This window comes from Xenopus tropicalis, chromosome 10 (assembly GCF_000004195.4).
Source record: "Xenopus tropicalis strain Nigerian chromosome 10, UCB_Xtro_10.0, whole genome shotgun sequence".
NCBI classification, from domain to species: domain Eukaryota; kingdom Metazoa; phylum Chordata; class Amphibia; order Anura; family Pipidae; genus Xenopus; species Xenopus tropicalis.
The window spans coordinates 3411124-3430704 of NC_030686.2; the positions used below are offsets into that span (position 1 = coordinate 3411124).

Below are 19581 nucleotides of genomic sequence, written 5' to 3' on the forward strand. Positions count from 1 at the left end.
TCCAGCTTTCAAATGGGGGTCACTGACCCCGGCAGCCAAACCCTATTGCTCTGTGAGGCTCCAGTTTTATTGTTATTGTTACTTTTTATTACTTTATTTTCTATTCAGCCCCTCCCCTATTCATATTCCTGTGTCTCATTCAAACCACCCTGTGGTTGCTAAGGTAATTGGAGCCCTAGCAACAGGATAACTGACCCCGGCAGCCAAACCCTATTGCTCTGTGAGGCTCCAGTTTTATTGTTATTGTTACTTTTTATTCCTTATCTTTCTATTCAGCCCCTCCCCTATTCATATACCTGTCTCTCATTCAAACTACTACCTGGTTTCTTAGGAAATTTGGGCCCTAGCAACCAAATAGCTGCTGAAGCTCCAAACAAGAGAGCCAATGAACAAAAACTGAAATGATTTAAAAAAAACAACAAATAATAAAAAATAAAGACCAATTGCAAATTATCTCAGGATATCACTCTGAAGTGACCATTTCATGCACAAGTGGACACAAAATAACCCCCTTTCCTTAATGTGTCCAACTGGGCCTGAAACGGTTAAGCTGGAAATGTCCAACCCTCATTAGTATAAAGAATTAATTTACTTATTCAGAGCTCTGTCCCATAGGGACTGTGGTACCTTCCCATCAGTGAGATGTGCGCTCAGCCTCAGTGACTGCTAATATCCTTATCATTTACAGTAGGGGGTACATTATCCCATATAATACATGAGTGATACTCAGAGTTCCCTGTATAACTCAGCCTGCAGCCTTGTGCCTTTATATGGGGGGCACAGAACCCCTCAGTGACTGCTAATATCCTTATCATTTACAGTAGGGGGGTACATTATCCCTTATAATACATGAGTGATACTCAGAGTTCCCTGTATAACTCAGCCTGCAGCCTTGTGCCTTTATATGGGGGGCACAGAACCCCTCAGTGACTGCTAATATCCTTATCATTTACAGTAGGGGGTACATTATCCCTTATAATACATGAGTGATACTCAGAGTTCCCTGTATAACTCAGCCTGCAGCCTTGTGCCTTTATATGGGGGGCACAGAACCCCTCAGTGACTGCTAATATCCTTATCATTTACAGTAGGGGGTACATTATCCCTTATAATACATGAGTGATACTCAGAGTTCCCTGTATAACTCAGCCTGCAGCCTTGTGCCTTTATATGGGGGGCACAGAACCCCTCAGTGACTGCTAATATCCTTATCATTTACAGTAGGGGGTACATTATCCCTTATAATACATGAGTGATACTCAGAGTTCCCTGTATAACTCAGCCTGCAGCCTTGTGCCTTTATATGGGGGGCACAGAACCCCTCAGTGACTGCTAATATCCTTATCATTTACAGTAGGGGGTACATGAGTGAAACGGACAGACCAGCGGAAGTGGAAGTGTAGTTGCCATTGATCTCACATTAATGGGCACATTGCGTGTGTAACGGGGAGTGATTTATTGCCCTTTGTGTATCCGGCTGGATTGCTCCCGGGGGAGCGCTGTACAGTAAGTAAGAATGGCTGTAACATGCAATTGATCGGCTTTATATAGAAACCCCCCCGCCCCCCCCGAGGCAGCAGCAGCGCAGCCACTCGCATTTCTGCTTCTCGTCTGTGCAAATTCCATCAGCCAATGGCATTGCCTCTTGTGCCTGATACAGACAGTAATATTGTGAGAAACTTTCCAGTTGGTCTTCATTTTTAATTATTTCTGCTTTTTTAAAGAGATTTTTGTATGTGTAGAAGATTTTTCCTTAAGTGTCTGGTCACAAGTTGGGGGGAATTTCCCCTTTAGAGTGTAAGCTTCTCTGCTCAGGGACGGATGGGAATGAAGTATAATCTCTGTACAGCGCTGCTGCATATGTCGGCGCTATATAAACATAGATATGTAGAACTGGGTCCCAATGGATAGGGGGGGACTTGGCCGTGGTGCTGAAATCAAACGGGTTATAGAACTGGGATTCTTGTCTGGTGCTGATACATCGACCCAATAGCAAATAGTGTGTGAGAATAAGCCCCACTGTCCCCTCCTCCCTCCCATGGGATTCTGGGAATTTGTATCCAGCCATCTGTCACTCTCCATTCACTGCTGTATGTCTGAAATATTCATGTTTATCTGCTTCTTCTCAATAATGTATAATTCATCCAAATCCCCCTTCCCCTGTCTCTGCCCCTATATATTAGGTACCTACCTAGTGCTACCAACCCCTATTTCTGTAGGGAAATGAGAGCAGGGCAGGCAGTAACCCTTCCAACACTTTCCCCTGTCTCTGCCACTATATATTAGGTACCTACCTAGTGCTACCAACCCCTATTTCTGTAGGGAAATGAGAGCAGGGCAGGCAGTAACCCTTCCAACACTTTCCCCTGTCTCTGCCCCTATATATTAGGTACCTACCTAGTGCTACCAACCCCTATTTCTGTAGGGAAATGAGAGCAGGGCAGGCAGTAACCCTTCCAACACTTTCCCCTGTCTCTGCCCCTATATATTAGGTACCTACCTAGTGCTACCAACCCCTATTTCTGTAGGGAAATGAGAGCAGGGCAGGCAGTAACCCTTCCAACACTTTCCCCTGTCTCTGCCCCTATATATTAGGTACCTACCTAGTGCTACCAACCCCTATTTCTGTAGGGAAATGAGAGCAGGGCAGGCAGTAACCCTTCCAACACTTTCCCCTGTCTCTGCCCCTATATATTAGGTACCTACCTAGTGCTACCAACCCCTATTTCTGTAGGGAAATGAGAGCAGGGCAGGCAGTAACCCTTCCAACACTTTCCCCTGTCTCTGCCCCTATATATTAGGTACCTACCTAGTGCTACCAACCCCTATTTCTGTAGGGAAATGAGAGCAGGGCAGGCAGTAACCCTTCCAACACTTTCCCCTGTCTCTGCCCCTATATATTAGGTACCTACCTAGTGCTACCAACCCCTATTTCTGTAGGGAAATGAGAGCAGAGCAGGCAGTAACCCTTCCAACACTTTCCCCTGTCTCTGCCCCTATATATTAGGTACTTACCTAGTGCTACCAACCCCTATTTCTGTAGGGAAATGAGAGCAGGGCAGGCAGTAACCCTTCCAACACTTTCCCCTGTCTCTGCCCCTATATATTAGGTACCTACCTAGTGCTACCGACCCCTATTTCTGTAGGGAATATACTGTTTATGTTGCAATAGGAATGGCCGGTTACTGTAAGTGGCAGTTGCTTTGTCACTGAGTTTGTCATTAAACTATTAATCTGTAGATAAAACCCGTTGCTAATTAGGAAAGCGGAACTACGGATCGTTAGTTAAAGCTGCTGAAATATGAATAGGGGCTTTGAGGAGAGAGTTGATGAGGGATCAGATTAGGGCGGGATCAGGCTAATTCATGGGGAAATAATCCCACTGCCCCAATTCCTACAGGGTGAGGGCGGAGCAGCATTTTGGGCACAATTTGGCCAAGGAATAAAAATGACCAACTGCAAATCGCAGAATGCTGTAAGCGCCCTCTATAGGAGATATGAGAATAACCTTGGGCGCTGGGTGTTTCAGGCTCAAGAACAGACAAGACTGATCCTGTGAGTAAATGAAACTGTATATTGGGGGTGAGGAGTCCAGGGGTCAGTCCTTGGGCCTTTGCTGTTTAACTTGTTTATTAATGCCCTGGAGGTGGGCATAGACAGTACTGTTTCTATTGATACTAAATTGGGCAAAACTATAAGTTCCATGCAGGATGTGCCGCTTTGCAGAGCGATTTGACTGGGAAACTGGGCAGCAAACTGGGAAATGAGGTTCAATGTTGATAAGTGCAAAGTTCTGCCCTTTGGTAGAAATAATATAAACGCAAACTATCTACTGAATGGGAGTGAGTTGGGGGTTTCCTTAATGGAGAAGGATCTGGGGGTTTTTGTTGATAACAAGTTGTCTAATTCCAGGCAGTGTCATTCTGTGGCTACTAAAGCAAATAAAGTGCTGTCTTGTATAAAAAAGGCATTGACTCAAGGGATGAAACATAATTTTGCCCCTTTATAGTCCCTGGTAAGGCCCTCACCTTGAGTATGGGGGGGCAGTAACAGTGAGTATGGGGGGCAGTAACAGTGAGTATGGGGGCCAGTAACAGTGAGTATGGGGGGGCAGTGACTGTGAGTATGGGGGCAGTAACAGTGAGTATGGGGGGGCAGTAACAGTGAGTATGGGGGGGCAGTAACAGTGAGTATGCGGGGGCAGTAACAGTGAGTATGGGGGGCAGTAACAGTGATATGGGGGGCAGTGACTGTGAGTATGGGGGGCAGTAACAGTGAGTATGGGGGGCAGTAACAGTGAGTATGGGGGGCAGTACAGTGAGTATGGGGGCAGTAACAGTGAGTATGGGGGGCAGTGACTGTGAGTATGGGGGGCAGAACAGTGAGTATGGGGGCAGTAACAGTGAGTATGGGGGGCAGTATCAGTGAGTATGGGGGGGCAGTGACTGTGAGTATGGGGGCAGTAACAGTGAGTATGGGGGGCAGTGACAGTGAGTATGGGGGGCAGTAACAGTGAGTATGGGGGCAGTAACAGTGAGTATGGGGGGGCAGTAACAGTGAGTATGGGGGCAGTAACAAGTGAGTATGGGGGGCAGTAACAGTGAGTATGGGGGCAGTAACAGTGAGTATGGGGGGCAGTGACTGTGAGTATGGGGGGGCAGTAACAGTGAGTATGGGGGGCAGTAACAGTGAGTATGGGGGGCAGTAACAGTGAGTATGGGGGGGCAGTAACAGTGAGGTATGGGGGCAGTAACAGTGAGTATGGGGGGCAGTAACAGTGAGTATGGGGGGGCAGTAACAGTGAGTATGGGGGGCAGTAACAGTGAGTATGGGGGGCAGTAACAGTGAGTATGGGGGGCAGTAACAGTGAGTATGGGGGGCAGTAACAGTGAGTATGGGGGCAGTAACAGTGAGTATGGGGGGCAGTAACAGTGAGTATGGGGGCAGTAACAGTGAGTATGGGGGGCAGTAACAGTGAGTATGGGGGCAGTAACAGTGAGTATGGGGGGCAGTACAGTGAGTATGGGGGGCAGTAACAGTGAGTATGGGGGGCAGTAACAGTGAGTATGGGGGGGCAGTAACAGTGAGTATGGGGGGCAGTAACAGTGAGTATGGGGGGCAGTAACAGTGAGTATGGGGGGCAGTAACAGTGAGTATGGGGGGCAGTAACAGTGAGTATGGGGGCAGTAACAGTGAGTATGGGGGGGCAGTAACAGTGAGTATGGGGGAAGCAGTAACAGTGAGTATGGGGGCAGTAACAGTGAGTATGGGGGGCAGAGTAACAGTGAAGTATGGGGGGGGCAGTAACAGTGAGTATGGGGGGGTCAGTAACAGTGAGTATGGGGGGCAGTTTTGGGCTCCAGTCCTTAAGAAAGATATTAATGAGCTGGAGAGAGTGCAGAGACTGCAACTAAACTGTTAAAGGGGATGGAAGGGTTAAACTATGGGGTGAGACTGTCAGGGTTGGGGGTGTTTTCTCTCGAAAAAAGGTACTTGCCTCACGGTGAGGGCAGTGAGGGGGTTGGGGAATGCCCTGCCGGGGGGTGTTGGGTAGGGGGTTCCTCACGGTGAGGGCAGTGAGGGGGTTGGGGAATGCCCTGCCGGGGATGTTGGTAGGGGGTTCTCCAACGGTGAGGGCAGTGAGGGGGTTGGGGAATGCCCCTGCGCGGGGGTGTTGGGTAGGGGGTTCCTCACGGTGAGGGCAGTGAGGGGGTTGGGGAATGCCCTGCCGGGGGGTGTTGGGTAGGGTTCCTCACGGTGAGGGCAGTGAGGGGGTTGGGGAATGCCCTGCCGGGGGGTGTTGGGTAGGGGGTTCCTCACGGTGAGGCAGTGAGGGGGTTGGGAATGCCCTGCCGGGGGGTTGGGTAGGGTTCCTCACGGTGAGGGCAGTGAGGGGTTGGGATGCCCTGCCGGGGTGTTGGTAGGGGGTTCCTCACGGTGAGGGCAGTGAGGGGGTTGGGGAATGCCCTGCCGGGGGTGTTGGGTAGGGGGTTCCTCACGGTGAGGGCAGTGAGGGGGTTGGGGAATGGCCCTGCCGGGGGGATGTTGGGTAGGGGGTTCCTCACGGTGAGGGCAGTGAGGGGTTGGGGGAATGCCCTGCCGGGGGATGTTGGGTAGGGGGTTCCTCACGGTGAGGGCAGTGAGGGGGTTGGGGAATGCCCTGCCGGGGGATGTTGGGTAGGGGTTCCTCACGGTGAGGGCAGTGAGGGGGTTGGGGGAATGCCCTGCCGGGGGATGTTGGGTAGGGGGTTCCTCATGGTGAGGGCAGTGAGGGGGGTTGGGGAATGCCCCTGCCGGGGGATGTTGGGTAGGGGGTTCCTCACCGGTGAGGGCAGTGAGGGGGTTGGGGAATGCCCTGCCGGGGGATGTTGGGGTAGGGGGTTCCTCACGGTGAGGGCAGTGAGGGGGTTGGGGAATGCCCTGCCGGGGGGATGTTGGGTAGGGGGTTCCTCACGGTGAGGGCCAGTGAGGGGGTTGGGGAATGCCCTGCCGGGGGATGTGTGGGTAGGGGTTCCTCACGGTGAGGGCAGTGAGGGGGTTGGGGAATGCCCTGCCGGGGGATGTTGGGTAGGGGGTTCCTCACGGTGAGGGGCAGTGAGGGGGGTTGGGGAATGCCCTGCCGGGGGATGTTGGGTAGGGGGTTCCTCACGGTGAGGGCAGTGAGGGGGTTGGGGAATGCCCCTGCCGGGGATGTTGGGTAGGGGGTTCCTCACGGTGAGGGCAGTGAGGGGGTTGGGGAATGCCTGCCGGGCGGATGTTGGGTAGGGGGTCCTCACGGTGAGGGCAGTGAGGGGGTTGGGGAATGCCCTGCCGGGGGATGTTGGGTAGGGGGTTTCCTCACGGTGAGGGCAGTGAGGGGGTTGGGGAATGCCCTGCCGGGGGATGTTGGGTAGGGGGTTCCTCACGGTGAGGGCAGTGAGGGGGTTGGGGAATGCCCTGCCGGGGGGTGTTGGGTAGGGGGTTCCTCACGGTGAGGGCAGTGAGGTTGGGGAATGCCCTGCCGGGGGGTGTTGGGCACACAGTTGTACTTAATAATGAGCTGAAGGGTGACAGTTTGGGCTGCACTAATACAATGTGTCCCTGTCGGTGCCGGCCCCTGGGCAGTCTCCCCTCTCTGTAGTTCTGGAGGTGCTGGTACTGTGCCTTTAAATGGGCCCCATTAGCAGATGCGCAGTTTCAGGGCCGAGGGTGACGCAGGTGGCAGCTGCAGCTGATTGGGGAGAGGGCGCCAGTTAGATGGAGATGGCAGGACTGGCTCGGCTGGAGTTGGGCAGCTGATGCCAATGTACTGGATGCAGAGGGAGGGGCTGAGCACTGAGGGGAGTGGGACACAGAACAGACAGAATTTCCCCCCTTGGGCCCAGAGATGACAGATTCTTCCTGTCGGTTCCGGTGATGGTTACAATGTTCCTCTGGGTCGGACCGCATTAACCCCTTGCGTGCCGTAGCTTGCCGAACGTTCAGTACCGACTGCCAAGTTTCTGCAAAAGAATATGGCTGCTCCGGACGGGGCACGGAATGTTCTGTGGGCAGAATTATCTGTCCTGTAGAATGGAGGGAGATCTTGGTGCCACTGAGGATACTGCGATGTGATTGGTGGGGGGAGATTTGAACAAATACGCTTGAATAATGGCGGTTTATTGGCCAGTTATAGCCAATGAAGCTGTACAAGCCCCACCCCCCATACTGAGCCTCAGTAATTAAGGGGCAGAGAGAAGATTACAGAAACCTATCCCATAATTCCACACTCTGACCTCGGTGCTGCCATGTTGCCCCGCTGTATCAGCTCTCCCCCTGTCCCTCTATGTATATTGGGAATAAACCCTGCTTTTGGGTGGAGTTGCCCTTTAAAGTGCACCATGGCAGCTGATTAGCTGGTTGTTCCTGATTGGGGCAGAGCATTGGGTATAGTTCTGCTGCAGGAGTAGTCTCTGGTCATTGCTGTGCTCCGACTCTCAGCAGCCTGCGGTTGCCGTGGGATACGGAGACATAGAGAGATGGAGGCTGAAGGGAACTGGTCTGCGTTTCACTCCCAGTTTGTTCCTTCTCTCCCAGAGGAGATGGCCCAGTCCCCGGCGCTGCGCGCAGAATACGTGCTCTCAGGGACTCGCACGCCCCCCGCCCGGCGGAACAGCAAGTTGGCCACACTGGGCCGGATCTTCAAGCCCTGGAAGTGGAGGAAAAAAAAGAATGAGAAATTGAAGCAAACGACGGGTAAGAACTGGAATAATCCCCATCCCCACTGTACAGCTAACCAATGGGCAGGTTTACTTACCCTTTACTCATTCTTCCACTGACATTAGCACTTGACGCTTAGGGGCTCATTCTCACGGGGAAATCCCATCATTGGTTTCCATTTCACTCACTTTCAAGGGGAAGTTAATCCCATCATTGGTTTCCATTTCACTCACTTTCAAGGGGAAGTTAATCCCATCATTGGTTTCCATTTCACTCACTTTCAAGGGGAAGTTAATCCCATCATTGGTTTCCATTTCACTCACTTTCAAGGGGAAGTTAATCCCATCATTGGTTTCCATTTCACTCACTTTCAAGGGGAAGTCAATTCCATCATTGTTTTCTATTTCACACACTTTCAAGGGGAAGTTAATCCAATCATTGTTTTCTATTTCACACACTTTCAAGGGGAAGTTAATCCCCTCATTGTTTTCTATTTCACCCACTTTCAAGGGGAAGTCAATCCCATCATTGTTTTCTATTTCACCCACTTTCAAGGGGAAGTTAATCCCATCATTGTTTTCTATTTCACTCACTTTCAAGGGGAAGTTAATCCCATCATTGTTTTCTATTTCACTCACTTTCAAGGGGAAGTTAATCCCACCATTGGTTTCCATTTCACTCACTTTCAAGGGGAAGTTAATCCCATCATTGTTTTCTATTTCACCCACTTTCAAGGGGAAATTAATCCCACCATTGGTTTCCATTTCACTCACTTTCAAGGGGAAGTTAATCCCATCATTGTTTTCTATTTCACCCACTTTCAAGGGGAAATTAATCCCATCATTGTTTTCTATTTCACTCACTTTCAAGGGGAAGTTAATCCCATCATTGTTTTCTATTTCACCCACTTTCAAGGGGAAATTAATCCCATCATTGTTTTCTATTTCACCCACTTTCAAGGGGAAGTTAATCCCATCATTGTTTTCTATTTCACTCACTTTCAAGGGGAAGTTAATCCCATCATTGTTTTCTATTTCACCCACTTTCAAGGGGAAGTTAATCCCATCATTGTTTTCTATTTCACCCACTTTCAAGGGGAAATTAATCCCATCATTGTTTTCTATTTCACCCACTTTCAAGGGGAAGTTAATCCCATCATTGTTTTCTATTTCACTCACTTTCAAGGGGAAGTTAATCCCATCATTGTTTCTATTTCACCCACTTTCAAGGGGAAATTAATTCCATCATTGTTTTCTATTTCACCCACTTTCAAGGGGAAGTCAATTCCATCATTGTTTTCTATTTCACTCACTTTCAAGGGGAAGTCAATCCCATCATTGTTTTCTATTTCACCCACTTTCAAGGGGAAGTCAATTCCATCATTGTTTTCTATTTCACTCACTTTCAAGGGGAAGTTAATCCCATCATTGTTTTCTATTTCACCCACTTTCAAGGGGAAGTTAATCCCATCATTGTTTTCTATTTTACTCACTTTCAAGGGGAAATTAATCCCATCATTGTTTTCTATTTCACCCACTTTCAAGGGGAAGTTAATCCCATCATTGTTTTCTATTTAACCCACTTTCAAGGGGAAGTTAATCCCATCATTGTTTTCTATTTCACCCACTTTCAAGGGGAAGTTAATCCCACCATTGGTTTCCATTTCACTCACTTTCAAGGGGAAGTTAATCCCATCATTGTTTTCTATTTCACCCACTTTCAAGGGGAAATTAATCCCATCATTGTTTTCTATTTCACTCACTTTCAAGGGGAAGTTAATCCCATCATTGTTTTCTATTTCACCCACTTTCAAGGGGAAGTTAATCCCATCATTGTTTTCTATTTCACCCACTTTCAAGGGGAAGTTAATCCCACCATTGGTTTCCATTTCACTCACTTTCAAGGGGAAGTTAATCCCATCATTGTTTTCTATTTCACCCACTTTCAAGGGGAAATTAATCCCATCATTGTTTTCTATTTCACCCACTTTCAAGGGGAAGTTAATCCCATCATTGTTTTCTATTTCACCCACTTTCAAGGGGAAGTTAATCCCACCATTGGTTTCCATTTCACTCACTTTCAAGGGGAAGTTAATCCCATCATTGTTTTCTATTTCACCCACTTTCAAGGGGAAGTTAATCCCATCATTGTTTTCTATTTCACTCACTTTCAAGGGGAAGTTAATCCCATCATTGTTTCTATTTCACCCACTTTCAAGGGGAAATTAATCCCATCATTGTTTTCTATTTCACCCACTTTCAAGGGGAAGTCAATTCCATCATTGTTTTCTATTTCACCCACTTTCAAGGGGAAGTTAATCCCATCATTGTTTTCTATTTCACTCACTTTCAAGGGGAAGTTAATCCCATCATTGTTTTCTATTTCACCCACTTTCAAGGGGAAGTTAATCCCATCATTGTTTTCTATTTCACTCACTTTCAAGGGGAAGTTAATCCCATCATTGTTTCTATTTCACCCACTTTCAAGGGGAAATTAATCCCATCATTGTTTTCTATTTCACTCACTTTCAAGGGGAAGTCAATTCCATCATTGTTTTCTATTTCACCCACTTTCAAGGGGAAGTTAATCCCATCATTGTTTTCTATTTCACTCACTTTCAAGGGGAAGTTAATCCCATCATTGTTTTCTATTTCACTCACTTTCAAGGGGAAGTTAATCCCATCATTGTTTTCTATTTCACTCACTTTCAAGGGGAAGTCAATTCCATCATTGTTTTCTATTTCACTCACTTTCAAGGGGAAGTTAATCCCATCATTGTTTTCTATTTCACTCACTTTCAAGGGGAAGTTAATCCCATCATTGTTTTCTATTTCACCCACTTTCAAGGGGAAGTTAATCTCATCATTGTTTTCTATTTCACCCACTTTCAAGGGGAAGTTAATACCATCATTGTTTTCTATTTCACCCACTTTCAAGGGGAAGTCAATTCCATCATTGGTTTCCATTTCACCCACTTTCAAGGGGAAGTTAATCCCATCATTGTTTTCTATTTCACCCACTTTCAAGGGGAAGTCAATTCCATCATTGTTTTCTATTTCACTCACTTTCAAGGGGAAGTCAATTCCATCATTGGTTTCCATTTCACCCACTTTCAAGGGGAAGTCAATTCCATCATTGGTTTCCATTTCACCCACTTTCAAGGGGAAGTCAATTCCATCATTGGTTTCCATTTCACCCACTTTCAAGGGGAAGTCAATTCCATCATTGGTTTCCATTTCACCCACTTTCAAGGGGAAGTTAATCCCATCATTGTTTTCTATTTCACTCACTTTCAAGGGGAAGTCAATTCCATCATTGTTTTCTATTTCACCCACTTTCAAGGGGAAGTTAATCCCATCATTGTTTTCTATTTCACCCACTTTCAAGGGGAAGTCAATTCCATCATTGTTTTCTATTTCACTCACTTTCAAGGGGAAGTTAATCCCATCATTGTTTCTATTTCACACACTTTCAAGGGGAAGTTAATCCCATCATTGTTTTCTATTTCACCCACTTTCAAGGGGAAGTCAATTCCATCATTGTTTCTATTTCACACAGTTTCAAGGGGAAGTTAATCCCATCATTGTTTTCTATTTCACCCACTTTCAAGGGGAAGTTAATCCCATCATTGTTTCTATTTCACACACTTTCAAGGGGAAGTCAATTCCATCATTGTTTTCTATTTCACACACTTTCAAGGGGAAGTTAATCCCATCATGGTTTCTATTTCACTCACTTTCAAGGGGAAGTTAATCCCATCATTGTTTTCTATTTCACCCAGTTTCAAGGGGAAGTTAATCCCATCATTGTCTCAGAATATCACTCTCTACATCATACTAAAGGTGAACCTCCCCTTTAAAGAAACCCCTTGACTTAAAATAAAGACCCTGATAACCAATAGGATGAGGATACGGTAATGAACTCTGATTGGTCCCCGTGAGTTACATGGGTGCAAGGCTGACTCCGTAGCCCCCTCACCTCCTGTTCTGTTCCCCCCAGCACTGGAGAAGAAGATATCGGTCAGACAAAGCCGGGACGAGCTCATTAAGAAGGGGCTGCTGGAGATTATGGAGCAAGGTAAGTACCGGACTTCCTGTCCCACTGGGGTTATTGGACCCTGGATTGGCCGGGACACTGCCGGGGGGCTGGACCTCTCAGATGAAAATAAAATCGTACCAATCGGAACTCCCTTTAGATTCCTCCTTAAGCCGCTGCCTCTAGCTCATTAATATGGATGCAGTATCCACCAATCAGGGGTCTGTGTGGTTTTCCAGTGATATTATGAAGTCTCAGTAGTGACTGTGCTAACGCTTGCTTTATAACTGATACAGCCAAATACAGCACAGCCAAAAGAGCAACTTCCCAGACCACCTCACATTTAAAGGGCAAGTAAAAGGTCTAGTCATGTGTGTGCAAATGATAGGCCGGTGCGGGAAGGCTCTCTCGCTATAGTGAAACCCCTCCCCTCTCACCGGCGGCCAGACAGGGGTTAATTCGTGGGAGGATACAAAAAATAAGAAATTCTCCTAAACGGCGCATCTGTTACGTGAAGCCTAATAACGTATGCGCTTATGCTAATTTCTTTCAAAGCGATGGGCCGGTGTTAATTGCTGCCTACAGCATGCCGCTATTCACTTACCTACCCCCACCCTCCCCTCCAACACTTCTGCCATTCACAGCATATTATGGCATGGAGTGCTGGGCCCCCTGCTGGCCAAAGTGGGATATCGCCCCAAGCTGTTTGGTTTTTAGCTTTTATACATTGGTTTTAGTGATGTGCGGGTCAGGTTTTACTCAACCAGCACCCAACCCTAACCTACCTGCCCAGCCTGAACCCTACCCGGCTAGTCCCCTCTATTCATTGACCCGTGCCTGCCCCGCCCATCGATGATGTCACAAAAGGGGAGGGGGCACCTATAAATAATAGAGCCAGAACTGGCAGTGTAAGATCGCAGATGGGGAGGGCAAGCAGAAGAGCTCAATCGGGCCACGGATCGGGCAGGTATCGGGCCGGCCCGCCCATCACTGATTGGCTCCTCTGTATTATTATTATTATTATTATTAACATGTATTTATAAAGCGCCACCGTATCCCGCAGCGCTGTACAATAAGTGGGTTTATACAGGGGACATACATAATTACATACAAAACCACCAATAACCGATACAAATAGGTGAGCAGAAGAGCTTACAATCTATGTATCAATACAGAATGCTTATTCTAATTAGCTATACGGAGGGGTGGGATTTACATATGTCTGATTTTAAAGGACTGGGGGGGGGGCAGAGCTGCCCCTGGTGATGAGATCAAGGAAACCCTGTGCTGGGGACTGGGAGTTGCTCCCTGTCACAACTACTTATTGGTTGAAGCAAATTAGAAACCAGCTCTCCCTATCTTTTCCTGTGCAATGTTGGTGCCCTCTATTGGTTACTTATAGGAAGTGCATCACAGTCTCTGATTTCACTGCACACTCAATATATTACCCCACCCCCTGGCGATGCTCCACCCACTGACTAAACATGGAGGAGCACAGTCCACAGGCTAATAACAGACAAGTGGCTGAAGCTGAATATTGGTGACTATTATATATGGGTTTCCATTAGTCCAGAGGGAGTTTGTGATGGTATAAATACAAATACAATCCAGTACATGGCTCCTTTAAGAAGAAAGTCTAGTTTAGAGTCAGCCAATAGGGAAATAGACTATATTTAAAAACCCTTTACCTGCCATTGCCTGTCAAAAACTGGGTTCCATGGCAGTAACAGGGGGGACTCCAGGAATTAACAGAGCCATACACCCCATCATGTTTCAGAACCCGAACCCAAAGTGTGTCCGGCTGATGGATCTGCAAGGGAAACCCACAATGACCTTCCATCCCCCACCTGCCAGGCTTTAAACCCCGAAGAGGTCGAGCAAGAGAATTCTGCCCCGCTGACTGTCAGCTCCTTTGACGAGAATCAAGTCCCAGAGCAGACTGAAGAGGAAGCAGGTACAGCTGTACAGAACCAAGGAAACAATATGATATAACCCCTAGGCCTCCCCTGGAAATGAAGTAATAACCAACCCGGGCTGTGATGAGTTTACACGGCTGTGACGTTTCTGTGGTCGATTCCTGGGTAGGAGCTACCATATTGTTTCCCACCTATACCTTTATATTTATAAGTACAGGGGGGGCAAGTGCATTCTCCTGCCAATGTGCATCTTAGAACACCAGTAGCACCTATGGGGCAACTGAACGGCGATCAGTCTGCACGTAGGGGCAATAAAAGTGCTAAATGTGCCATTGTCCTTAAGGTCAACATCTGACCTGAAGGAGCTTTTGGCCAAATAATGGAGGTAAGATCAGCACTAACCATGGGTAGGGGAGCAACTCAGAAGCAGTAGAAAGTAGAAAGACTAGGAGCTATGTATGTGTACATGGTGGGAGGGGTTTGGATTTACTTGCCCTGGGGGGATTCTGATGGGGGCAGGAAACCTGAATGGTGAAGTCATTATTAAAGATGGGTAAGTTTCAATGAGATTTGATTTTGGGGGGTAACAACGTATCAACCTCTGTTCTTTCCTCTCCGCAGGCAGCGTTGACTTGCTGGTGGTTGATGACCTCAAGGAGTCCAACCTCGCCTCAGTGGAGAGGACCCTACAGGCCATCCTGCTCTCTGAATCTGTAGATACTGCTCTTCTGGAGATCAACTCAATGCAGATCCCAAGCCCCCCACTTCTGCCCCAACCAAAGGCAAACGTTTGGGTTACCCAGTGTGTGTCAGGTACATCCAACCTCCCATTCCCAACGTTACCCTTCCCCTGTATTATAGATAAGAAGTATCCTGCCCCAAGCCAGGCTTGTAGTCTTCTCAGTTGCTTGAGGTACCTACTAAAGGTGATGTAAACCCCAAAAATATGTTTTTTTCCTAGGTAAGAATGAGTTCTGTGCAGTCACGGGGAAATGGAAAATACCCATAGATATTTATTGGTGGGGACTGAACTAGAACAGTCATCATCCCAATTAAAGGCTGTTGGGGAGTTGTAGATCCACAGAATAAGGGGAGTTAGACATCCTACTGTATCTGGAGGGGCGGTTGGGGGTATAATGGTTCTCAGATGAATCCATGACCTCCATTGGCTCATTGCAGATGCTGATGTAGAAGAGATCTCCTTGAAGTCCCCACCCCGCACCATGATGAAAAGTTCAACCCCTAGTGGTTCCTCCCATATCTCAGGACACACCAACCTCTTCCAGCCTTCTGCCCAGAAAGCCACTGAACTGCACGGCCAAACTGCTCGAGGGCGTCATTCCAGCCCCAACGGCTCGCCTCACCACTCCGCCATACATATGCCTTTACCCCCAAGCAGAGTCATCGAAGAACTACACAGGGCACTAGCCACTAAACACCGGCAAGACAGGTGAGCGTCTGAGATCCAAAACAAAGAGGGGTCCTTTGGTTGGAGAGATCATATCCCAACAAAGATGGTAACTACTGTGGGGGGCACTTTCCAGAGCCCATGAGTGTAACAAATGGTGGCAGCGGTGGGATTCCCTGTCGGCTCACTGTAACCAATTATTTCTTTTCCCCATTTGCAGCTTTCAGGGTCGGGAAATGAAGGCTTCTCCGAAAAAGAGGGTGGATTTCCGAACCTCCAGGACCTCCAGCGTAGAGAAGAACAGGGACAATATTGCTTCCCATGAGGGAGATGCAGAGAGCAAGTGTTTGTCTGCCAAGGAGTCTGAGGAAAACAAAGAAAACTTGATCAGGGATTCCGGCCATAAAGACAATGTGCTGTTATATCAGGACGAGGAGGAGCTAAACAACTCCATCAACTCTGGTAAGGACTGACCGACAGATACGGCCGGCGAACGCCAGCTGTGTAACCACAGGAGCAGGGATGCCAACCAACCTGGGCTTTTATACCAGGCTAGGGAAGATAGGGGCATGGTTGGGCTGGAACAGGGAGTCACTGTGGCACAATAGGGCCTGGGAGACATTCCAGGGTATGGCCAATAACCAACCTGGACTTTTATACCAGGCTAGGGAAGATAGGGGCATGGTTGGGCTGGAACAGGGAGCGACTGTGGTACAATAGGGCGTGGAGACATTCCAGGGTATGGCCAATAACCAACCTGGACTTTTATACCAGGCTAGGGAAGATAGGGGAATGGTTGGGCTGGAACAGGGAGTCACTGTGGCACAATAGGGCCTGGGAGACATTCCAGGGTATGGCCAATAACCAACCTGGACTTTTATACCAGGCTAGGGAAGATAGGGGCATGGTTGGGCTTGAACAGGGGGCGACTGTGGTACAATAGGGTGTGGGAGACATTCCAGGGTATGACCAATAACCAACCTGGGCTTTTATACCAGGCTAGGGAAGATAGGGGCATGGTTGGGCTGGAACAGGGAATGACTGTGGTACAAAAGGGCCTGGGAGACATTCCAGGGTATGGCCAATGACCAACCTGGACTTTTATACCAGGCTAGGGAAGATAGGGGCATGGTTGGGCTGGAACAGGGGGCGACTGTGGTACAATAGGGTGTGGAGACATTCCAGGGTATGGCCAATAACCAACCTGGGCTTTTATACCAGGCTAGGGAAGATAGGGGCATGGTTGTGGGCGTGGAGATATTCCATGGCCAATATCCTTCAGGAAATTACCTCCAGGGACCCTGACATCTCTGCAACAGTAGCACTTAGACCAGTGGTTCTCAACCTTCCTAATGCCGCGACCCTTTAATACAGTTCCTCATGTTGTGGTGACCCCCAACCATAAAATTATTCCTAAAACACATATTTCCGATGGTCTTAGGCGGCCCCTGTGAAAGGGTCGTTCGACCCCCAAAGGGGTCCCAGTTGAGAACTGCTGACTTAGATACTGGGAGTTGCACTGATGCAACTGGGGCCACCTATAGTAGGGCCCACCACAGATATGTTATAGGATATACATAAGCCTATGGTGGAGAAAGGTGAGCTGGGGCCCACCTGGAGCTCCCCCGGTACCCGACAGGCCAATCCGATACTAAAAGCAACAGCTGAACTTTTTTAGTTGCCCTTTTTGATATATCGTGTCCCTCTGTCTCATGTTCCCTCTCTCCGTCTGTCTTTCCCATTAAAGGGACACTGACACGGAAATGCAAGAAGGAACTTCTGGCCGTGAAGCTCCGGAACCGTCCGAGCAAACAGGAGCTGGAAGACCGCAATATCTTTCCCCGGAGAACGGACGAGGAGAGACTTGAGATACGACAGCAAATCGAAATCAAACTCTCAAAGTAAGGAACTGGGGGTAGGAACAACTGCCGAGGGGTGGGGGGGTCGGGGTATGGGTGGGATGTTGGGGTCCTGTAGTCCTTGTTGCCTTAACCCTAAACTCAAGGGACACAGTATAAGGGATAAAGGGTAAGAGAGACTGTGGGATAATTTTGCTTTATGTACCTGAAGTTATTTTATTCTTTATTTTTACATTGTAACCTGAATTGCATGACTCTGCTATACTCTGACTGGCCTCTAGGTGGTGCCAGAAATTCTGCTGTGTGTGCTTTGAGTCATTTTTTACATTTGTTTACAGGGTGCCTAATTCAAAATGCTTTTTACATAATTTAGAGCTTCCTGCTTAACCGTAAACACAGTTTCATTATATTGCTATAAATATTAATTTGTGTTGTATTAGTTACTTTCTGTCTTATTATGCTATCTGTATAACAGAGCATTCTGATCCCCCCATTGTAAGCAGCAGTCCTGCCCTGCTTTATGGCTGAGATTCTAGCTATCTGTATAACAGAGCATTCTGTCACAGTGGCACAGATCCTATCTGATCCCCCCCCATTGTAAGCAGCAGTCCTGCCCTGCTTTATGGCTGAGATTCTAGCTATCTGTATAACAGAGCATTCTGTCACAGTGGCACAGATCCTATCTGATCCCCCCATTGTAAGCAGCAGTCCTGCCCTGCTTTATGGCTGAGATTCTAGCTATCTGTATAACAGAGCATTCTGTCACAGTGGCACAGATCCTATCTGATCCCCCCATTGTAAGCAGCAGTCCTGCCCTGCTTTATGGCTGAGATTCTAGCTATCTGTATAACAGAGCATTCTGTCACAGTGGCACAGATCCTATCTGATCCCCCCATTGTAAGCAGCAGTCCTGCCCTGCTTTATGGCTGAGATTCTAGCTATCTGTATAACAGAGCATTCTGTCACAGTGGCACAGATCCTATCTGATCCCCCCATTGTAAGCAGCAGTCCTGCCCTGCTTTATGGCTGAGATTCTAGCTATCTGTATAACAGAGCATTCTGTCACAGTGGCACAGATCCTATCTGATCCCCCCCATTGTAAGCAGCAGTCCTGCCTGCTTTATGGCTGAGATTCTAGCTATCTGTATAACAGAGCATTCTGTCACAGTGGCACAGATCCTATCTGATCCCCCCCCATTGTAAGCAGCAGTCCTGCCCTGCTTTATGGCTGAGATTCTAGCTATCTGTATAACAGAGCATTCTGTCACAGTGGCACAGATCCTATCTGATCCCCCCCCATTGTAAGCAGCAGTCCTGCCCTGCTTTATGGCCTGAGATTCTAGCTATCTGTATAACAGAGCATTCTGTCACAGTGGCACAGATCCTATCTGATCCCCCCCATTGTAAGCAGCAGTCCTGCCCTGCTTTATGGCTGAGATTCTAGCTATCTGTATAACAGAGCATTCTGTCACAGTGGCACAGATCCTATCTGATCCCCCCCATTGTAAGCAGCAGTCCTGCCCTGCTTTATGGCTGAGATTCTAGCTATCTGTATTAACAGAGCATTCTGTCACAGTGGCACAGATCCTATCTGATCCCCCCCATTGTAAGCAGCCAGTCCTGCCCTGCTTTATGGCTGAGATTCTAGCTATCTGTATAACAGAGCATTCTGTCACAGTGGCACAGATCCTATCTGATCCCCCCCATTGTAAGCAGCAGTCCTGCCCTGCTTTATGGCTGAGATTCTAGCTATCTGTATAACAGAGCATTCTGTCACAGTGGCCACAGATCCTATCTGATCCCCCCCCATTGTAAGCAGCAGTCCTGCCCTGCTTTATGGCTGAGATTCTAGCTATCTGTATAACAGAGCATTCTGTCACAGTGGCACAGATCCTATCTGATCCCCCCCCCCCATTGTAAGCAGCAGTCCTGCCCTGCTTTATGGCTGAGATTCTAGCTATCTGTATAACAGAGCATTCTGTCACAGTGTGCACAGATCCTATCTGATCCCCCCATTTGTAAGCAGCCAGTCCTGCCCTGCTTTATGGCTGAGATTCTAGCTATCTGTATAACAGAGCATTCTGTCACAGTGGCACAGATCCTATCTGATCCCCCCATTGTAAGCAGCAGTCCTGCCCTGCTTTATGGCTGAGATTCTAGCTATCTGTATAACAGAGCATTCTGT

At 48.0% G+C, this 19581-nt stretch overlaps 1 protein-coding gene across 5 annotated transcripts in view; it reads left to right on the top strand.

Moving 5' to 3' along the window:
- The window catches only part of phactr3 (phosphatase and actin regulator 3), a 78403-nt gene that overhangs the window by 28738 nt on the left and 30084 nt on the right, over window positions 1-19581 (top strand). For 3 of the 5 annotated variants that reach the window (XM_031893942.1, NM_001100199.1, XM_031893940.1), the window contains 7 exon segments: window positions 8056-8214; window positions 12178-12255; window positions 13991-14167; window positions 14751-14942; window positions 15309-15579; window positions 15758-15999; window positions 17285-17438. In XM_031893942.1, the coding sequence (XP_031749802.1) occupies window positions 8061-8214; window positions 12178-12255; window positions 13991-14167; window positions 14751-14942; window positions 15309-15579; window positions 15758-15999; window positions 17285-17438 (1268 nt within the window). In that variant the 5' untranslated portion in view covers window positions 8056-8060. 5 annotated transcript variants of the gene reach the window in all.